This window comes from Sorex fumeus, unplaced genomic scaffold, assembly GCF_029834395.1.
Source record: "Sorex fumeus unplaced genomic scaffold, SorFum_2.1 ptg000007l, whole genome shotgun sequence".
Lineage (NCBI taxonomy): Eukaryota > Metazoa > Chordata > Mammalia > Eulipotyphla > Soricidae > Sorex > Sorex fumeus.
The window spans coordinates 6,078,193-6,086,554 of NW_026606064.1; the positions used below are offsets into that span (position 1 = coordinate 6,078,193).

The 8,362-nt window shown below is 40.1% G+C and overlaps 1 protein-coding gene across 1 annotated transcript; it reads right to left on the reverse strand.

The window, feature by feature from the left end:
- Positions 1–7,426: 7,426 nt before the first annotated feature.
- LOC130045311 (olfactory receptor 4C15-like) lies at positions 7,427–8,362 on the reverse strand. Its single transcript, XM_056138109.1, has one exon. The coding sequence runs from the start codon at positions 8,360–8,362 to the stop codon at positions 7,427–7,429; it is 936 nt and encodes a 311-aa protein (XP_055994084.1).

The following is an 8,362-nucleotide window of genomic DNA, read 5'->3' on the forward strand; positions in this document are numbered from 1 at the left end:
ATGAAAAAGAATATGGATGCCACTTATACTCAAATATATATATAAATGACAAAGGAAAAAACTATAATAGGAATGTTAGATCCACAGGTGGAAAGGGCTTATCTCTGACCTTCAGTTCCATGGTTTTTTTGGGGAGAACAAGATGATACTGTGTAATTAAATACTAAGATTCCATTGGCCCCATTATTAGCTACCACCAAAAGGACAAAGACAAAGGTATCAGTGCAAGAAAGCTTTAGTGATGGGTGCAAGTCACACAAAAAGTGCTCAGTGTTTCTGGTTCCACAGAAAGGCAGTAAAAAACAAAAGAGCATTGCTATGATATAATGTAGAAAAATTCTGTCTAGGATGCTATAAGCACTTGTGTTCATGAGGAAAGAATAGTGCACAGTCTTACATATCTGTGGCACATAATGCTCGAAGACTGTAGCTGTGAGAACAATCGCCTCAAACCCAGCAATGAAGTGTCTAGGAAAGAGTTGTGTTAAACAACCTCCAAATGAAATGGTTTTCTTCTCAAAAAAAAGACAGTTGACAGTCATCTTTGGGACAGTGACTGTGGATATATACACATCTAAGAAGGGATGACAGACTGAAAGGAGTACATTGGGGGTCACTGTCACTGTCCTCCCATTGTTCATCAATTTGCTCGAGCGGGCCCATTGGAGACTTTTGTTTTTACTGTGTTTGGCATATCGAATACATCACGGGTAGCTTGCCAGGCTCTGTCATGCGGGCGAGATACTCTTGGTAGCTTGGCAGGCTCTCCAAGAGGGGCAGAGGAATCGAACTCGGGTCGGCCATGTTGGCTGTGTGCAAGACAAACACCCTACCACTGTGCTATCACTCCAGCCCACATTGGGGGTATTGGATTACTAATACTGGCCACCACTCTGAGCATGCGGTTACTGACTGCAATGGATTAAATCTCCATGAATTCTGGCAGCAGAGGCACCTGGCTGTTTCTCCCTGGTTCCTCACCCACTCATCGGCTTGGCTGTTATCCCACAAAGTGCCACTGGGTGCCACCTTAGCACACCAATAACCCTGGTCCAGAGACACAGCAGCAAGTCCCAGAAGACAGCACTTAGCTGGAGATCTCTCCAGACCATGTTCGGGTGGGCCCAGGCCGCTCACCCAGACAGGGCAGTTCTGGCCATGGGGCAGATGGAGGAGGAAATGAGGGCCAAGCCGATTGATTGATCAGTTGCCATTTATTCCATTCTCCCTGAGTGCCTGTTCCAGTCTCTTTGAGCCCCCGCCCCCCATTCTAGTCACATACTGCCCCTCATTCCCATCTTCTCCTGTCTTTCCTGCTCATCTCTCCACACTCCATCTCACAGCTTGGGTTCTCTCTCTCCTCGTGCCTGCTCCTGTATTCTTGTACATCCTTCTCCCTCTGTCCCCCTTGCTAGTCTCTCTGCATTCCATCTTGCAGCCCTGGGCTCTCCAACTCTCTCATCCCATGGATCTCTCCTCAACCCCAGGCCCTGGGCTCTCCAACTCTCTCATCCCATGGATCTCTCCTCAACCATCAGGCTCAAAGGCAGAAACACACCTAGGGGTATTTCAAAGCCCTTCCTGATTGCCCCCAGGCAAAATACCTCTTAAGGTGGTTTTCTCCTTTCCTCAATCCAATAATTCAATCAACATCTTAATACTAGTTATTTTTGTATGGACACAGTAAGAGATCATTGAGGGTTGTAGTGCAGCTCTCCTGGGAATATCTTGCCACAGACTCAGACTACAATGCCAGATTAATCATTCCTAACCCTAGCAGGGTCCGAATCTAGTTATTACTTTTTGGATCATGACAATATTTTTTCATGACCAAGCTCTTAACTTAAAGTTAAGCATTAGGAACTTTGGCCAGGCCCATCTCAATGCCAGGGTAGCACATAGCTCACCACTTGCTTTGGGTCCATCCAGTACCTTGTTGGGATCCTGCCTTTGGTAGTGCTAGGAAGTAAGGGCAGCTGAGGCTTAGGTGAGAGAACAAATGTCCAGGAGGTAAAAATCACTGAGAGTCCATTAACTCCCACATTACAAAAGCATAGCATTAATTGTCTTCTTGTGTCCATACAAAAAAGACATTGCTCTGACTTAACTATGCAAAGGACTTAAGGAGAAGAGTAAAACAGTATTTACAAGTCAACAGAGCACAAAGAAAGAAGTTACAAATAAACACAGAGGAATGGGAGCACTGTGATGGGAGTTACCCAAATAAACCTAAGCTTCCTTTGGCTACCTCCCCCCATTTCCCAATACACATGGAAGTACTGGTAGTCAGTGCCATGAACCAACTCCAGCATAAACTCTATTACTAGCCTTGTTTCAGAGATGCATAAATAAATCTTGAAAGAGACCAAAAGCCAGAGACACAGCAGCAAGTCCCAGAAGACATCACAGACCTGGAGATCTCTCCAGGCCCCATACCAAGCCAATATCACTGGGGCACCCCAGATGGAGCAGGTGCACTCACCCCGCCTACTCCAGATGGAATCCTGGTCACCAAGAGTTTCCACAAGCAAGGCCCATGTATGTAGGTTCCAGGATTAAATCTCCATGGACCCTGGCAGCAGAGGCACCTGGCTGTCCCTCCTTGGTTCCTCACCCACTCATCAGCTTGGCTGTTATCCCACAATGTGCCACTGGGTGCCACCTTAGCGCACCAATAACCCTGGTCCAGAGACACAGCAGCAAGTCCCAGAAGATAGTACTTAGCCGGAGATCTCTCCAGACCCCACAACAAGCCAATTTTACGGGGGCACCCCAGATGGAGTAGGTACAGTCTCTTCACCTACTCCTGATGGAATCCCAGCAACCAAGAGGTTCCACAAGCAAGGCTCAGGTATGCGGGTTCAAGGACTAAATCTTCATGCTGCATGGTGGAATAGGTGCTAGGTTGTCCCTCCACTTCTCCCCGCCTTCTCATCAGCCTGGCTGTCCCCACACAATGTGCCTCTGGGTGCCATCTTAGCACACCAACAGCCCTGGTCCACAGATGGACAATTTAATTCCAAAATAGATTAGTGGCCTATAGAATGTCTCCAGAACCCAACCATTTACTATCTAGGATTCCAGAAGCACGTGACTGCAGCATACAGGACTTCCAAAATGAACAATGTCTTCATTACATTTCCTTCTGAAAGAAAGGATTGGATACCTAGGGATAGAATATAGTGTCTATTTGGGATATAGATGCTCCTTCTGTGTGTTTATCAACTTTTCAGACTGAGTTCTAGGTCAGCATAAGCATGAGACAACAAAAAAAAATATCAAAATATCAGAAATACATGATTATTAAAATAAGAATTGATATATATGCATATGCAAGATTGTGTCGATTTATTATGCATTTTATATTATCCCCTGTTTGTTTTTAGCACTTGAACCACACTTGATAGTACTCAGGGTTCATTCCTGGTTCTGTGCTCAGGGATCACTCCTGCCTGAATTACTGCCTCCTGTACTATCACTCTAGCCCATGCTCTGTGTTCTTGGCACTAATACCACACAACATTAAATTTAAGGCAAAATTTCTTTAGACAGAGTAATTTTGTTTTATCAGTTTTTTGAAAATAGGACACCAGGTCTATTTACTCGTATGAAAAGTAGAGTGTGATTTAAACCTAAATCAAAACTTGGCCATATTTCACCCCGCACCATCAGAAAATGACCTCCCTAAAGAGATAACAAGCCTTTATATTTCATTTTACCAATATTTTAGGTTTTTTTGTTTTTTTGGTTTTTTTGCTTTTGGGTCACACCCGGCGATGCTCAGGGGTTACTCCCGGCTCATGCACTCAGGAATTGCTCCTGGCGGTGCTCAGGGGACCATATGGGGTGCTGGGAATCGAACCTGTGTTGGTCATGTTGGCTGCATGCAAGGCAAACGCCCTACCCACTGTGCTATCACTCCAACCCCAATATTTTGTTTTTATGAATCACAGTAAAAGATGCAGAGTTAAAATAATTCTGAGAAAAACCTAAATAGTTAGCTTTTCTGATCTAAGCAATTAGGTACCAGTGTGATTTCGCTTTACTTAAAATTTTTCAAGGGTTAGCGCTGAGAAACCCTTTGATTTAGACCACATAACTTGAGGAGATGATGATTGAAAAACAAGTCTAAGTAGCAGAGCTTCGGCTACTAATTCAGAAACGCTGATTCATTCTGGACACCACACCAAGCATTTTTCTAAGACCTGTATTTCTTAATTTTTTTCCTGATAGAGGAAACTGGCAGAATAATAATTTAATCATCTTAGAAGACTATAAGCATATGTTTTGCAAACATAGGAAACATAGCAAAGTTCAAAGGAAGCTATAAGCAAACGTTTATGTCAAATTGCTGAACCATCTATGTATTCATGCCAGGCAAATTCCCACATGTAATTTTTAAAGTTTTAGTTCTTTTCTGAATTGAACTTTTCTGTTGTCAGTGTTAATTTTTAACTTGATTGTAAATCTACAACTGTACCTCATGGTGTTTCACTAATAAAAATAAAAATAAATAAAATAAGATTTTTAACTTGAGGTTTTAAAGAATAGCATTTCTTGAATACAACCCTTTATTCCGTATCTCACCTATGCCATGTTGTATCTTCTTGTCCGTTTTCACCAGTTACCTAATCTCTTTCACTTTGCCTATTGCTGCATTATCACTCTCTGTACCAAATTTCATATTCTGCATAAAATGCCCTTCCTGCTGAAAGGATTAGTAGATTTCTGTCCTTTCTTTCAGATCTGGGTTCAGATATTACCTCTTGGAAATCGCCTCTGCTTCTTCCTAGTATTTTTACTTCTGTTTTCCTCAAGGTGCAATATTAGGGATCAACACAGTGCAACAATGATAGAGACAAAGTCAGGCATCCTAGATATGTGAGAGAACTGTCTCTGCCTCATTTCAGTTGATACCTCTCTTTTTCCCAATTTACCATTCATTCATTTTTTAGGTTTTCTTATAAGTAGTGTCATCTTTAAACATGGGCAAAGTTAGCAGTCTTACTTCCTTTAAGACACAAAACAGAACATTCTTACTGCCTCTTTAATAGAATTTTCAGTTTGAGATATTTCAAAAACTGTGTATTCAGTACAATTTTCATTATTTTAAATATCTGATTGACTTTGTGTAATTTTCCTCATGTAAGCATGCTCAGAGTAAGCTCCAACACAAGTATTATTTGTATTATTACATACATATATACCCAGAGTTTTTGGTGCAGTTCTGACATCTGGAGAGAAATAAATTTTAATTCTTAACTTTTCAATAATAAATATTTTTTTGAAGTGAACCAAATCTTGTGTCTAATTTCCTTAGTAGTAGTAATGGAATAGGATTCAACTGAAAAAAGAATACAAATTTTATGTACTTCTGAGAAAAATATCATTAAACAAATAAATGCACTTTCTCTGGATGTTGATATTGACATTCTCCTCAGATAAGAAAGTTTCTAGAAAGAACCAGAGAGATAATACAGCGAGTAGCACACTTGCCTTGAAAGTAGCTGACCCCAGTTGTATCAGTTCCTAGCATATGATCCGATACTGTCCCCCAGCACCTCTAGGAGTAATTCCTGCGAGCAGAGCCAGGAGTTACCCAGGAGCATTGACATTTGAGCCCCCCAAAAAAGAAAAAAACTTATCTAGAGAAACATTAATTGCTGCAAAAAGTGCATATAAATTGAACAACAGTGCATACTGTTTTTGAGTTTAAAGAATTATCAGGAGGATTGACCAGGGAATTTTCTACTCATTTGTGAATTCTAATTCTATGCTAAAAGAATGTTTATTAGTTTATAAAAATTTTCTTAATATCATTAATATCCTTTTCTTTATATTCCTAAATTCTGAATTTCACTTTTGTGAATATCTACAATTGTAATGTGGATTAGTATGAAGAAGGGTTCATGTATGCCATTTGTAGAAATTTTAATAGTAATATAGCCCTCTTTACTTGCCATGTATTGATTTGATTCTGTAATACAAATCTAAGAAATTGTTCTAGGTTTTTTTATTGTTAGTGTTTTAATAGGGAGTTAAGAATAAAAATGTTTTAGATATGCATATGTTGCTCAAACAATGATCATGTACAAACTATTCTCCTTATTTAAATGGAAAGTACCAACTTTCAATGTTAAATAAAAGAATGAAAATCCACTTTGTTTGGAAAACCATAATTCTGATGGTGCTTTCCTCTTTTACACTTATCTGAGTATAAATCAGAGGGCTGAGTGAGGGTATCCCAAGAATAAAATACACAGCTACTTTTTTATTTTATGAATAAATGCATCTCAGAACACATCAAAAAACAACAAGATGAGAAAAATAACGTGAGAGGTGATTATGGAAAGGATTCACACTACTTCCTTCTCTGTGATTCATACTGACAGCCTGCAAGGTGAATTATAACACAGAAAAAGCAGAATTACAAAATTCACCATGACTTATACCCTATAAGTACACCATGCTTAGGCCCTATAATAAATAACCCGAATGTTTTGCAAAAATATTTCAACAAAGCAGAAAAAGCATGATTTCAAAATTCACCATGACTTATACCCTATGAGTACACCATGCTTAGACCCTATGATAAATGACCCAAATATTTTGCAAAAATATTTGAACAAAGCTTTCTAATCACAAAAAGGGGCCTTTCAATAATAATGTATTCACAGAAAAATGACTTTGTTTTAAAAAATGGTTTCTTTTACATTCTTAGTCTAAAATCACACCAAACAGGGGACAATCTGACTCCGAATATTTCTTTGTGACAGAAACTTTCATCTGGCCATATCAATGTTAATGAGTATCCAGGTAGACAAATACAAATATCTTTATGTATTCATTCACACTGCAATAAAGCTCATCATTTACAGTCAACATAGAACAGGCACAACTAAAATCAGTGCATCTACAAAAAAATTGGGGAAGTGGTGCCTGACACGAATATTTTTCTAAGACTTAGAACTCTAATGTGATTTCTAATTCCATTAAGACGTGTATTTGTCATTTCAAAAAATATTCCATGCCTTAGAAACAACTGGTTATTTATTTCTGAAATACTTTAACTTATTATTTTCTTTTACTTCCTGTGTGTATGAGGGGGCAGCGGTGGGGGGAGACACCTGAGAGTGCTGAGGGTTTACTACTCACTTTGTGCTCAGAGATCACTCTGATGTAATAAAGTTACATTTAACCTTTTATTTTAAACCTTAAAATATGTTTTTATTTCTTTTTGGATCGCACCTGGTGATGCACATGGGTTACTCCTGGCTCTTCACTCAGGAGTTACTCCTGCCGGTGCTCAGGGGACCATATGGGATGGTGGGAATCGAATCCGGGTCGGCCGCATGCAAGGCAAACGCCCTACCCGCTGTGCTATCTCTCCAGCCCCTAAAATATGTTTTTAAGAGAAGAAAATTATTTATTTTTCAACAGAAACCGTCATTATCCTACTGCACAGTTTGCCAATGGCATTTTTCACTTCCTTATTTCTGAAAGCATAAATCAAAGGATTGAGTAAAGGAGTTAGAATAGTGTAGAATATCTCCACGATTTTGTCAAAGGAGAAAGAAACTGGAGGTCGTGCATACTCAAATATACAAGGAATAAAGAACAAAACCACAACAGCAACATGACATCCACAGGTAGAGAGCGCTTTCTTCTGACCTTCACTGCTGTGGTGTCTCAGGGAGAACAAGATAACCCCATAAGATACAAGCAACATAGAGAAGATCAGGATGCAGATGAGCCCGCTGTTGGCCACCACCAAAAGGCTAAACATGTAAGTGTCAGTGCAGGCCAGCTTCAGTAATGGGTACAAGTCACACATGAAATGATCAATGACATTGGGGCCACAGAAAGGCAGCTGGATAGTAAAGAGAAGTTGAATAATGGAGTGGAGAAAGCCCCCTGTCCAGGCTACCCCCATCAAAATGCCACAGAGCCTTGAATTCATGATGGACGCATAGTGCAAGGGTTTGCAGATGGCCACATACCTGTCATAGGCCATGGCTGTGAGGACAATCACCTCTGCTCCAGAAAATATGTGTCCAGCAAAGACCTGCATCATACAACCTCTATAGGAGATGGTTTTCTTCTCATAGAGACAGTCTATTATCATTTTTGGGGCAATAGATGAGCTATGGCATGCATCTAGTAAAGATAGAAAAACCAGGAAGAAGTACATCGGGGAGCCCAGGAGTGCTGCATTATTGGTGATGGCTGCCACAATTAGCAGGTTGCCGCTGATGGTTGCAATGTAGACAAACAGAAATATGACAAATGCAATTTTCTGAACATCTGGATTCTGTGAAATTCCCAGGAGGACAAACTCAGTGACAAAGCTTTGATTTTGCAT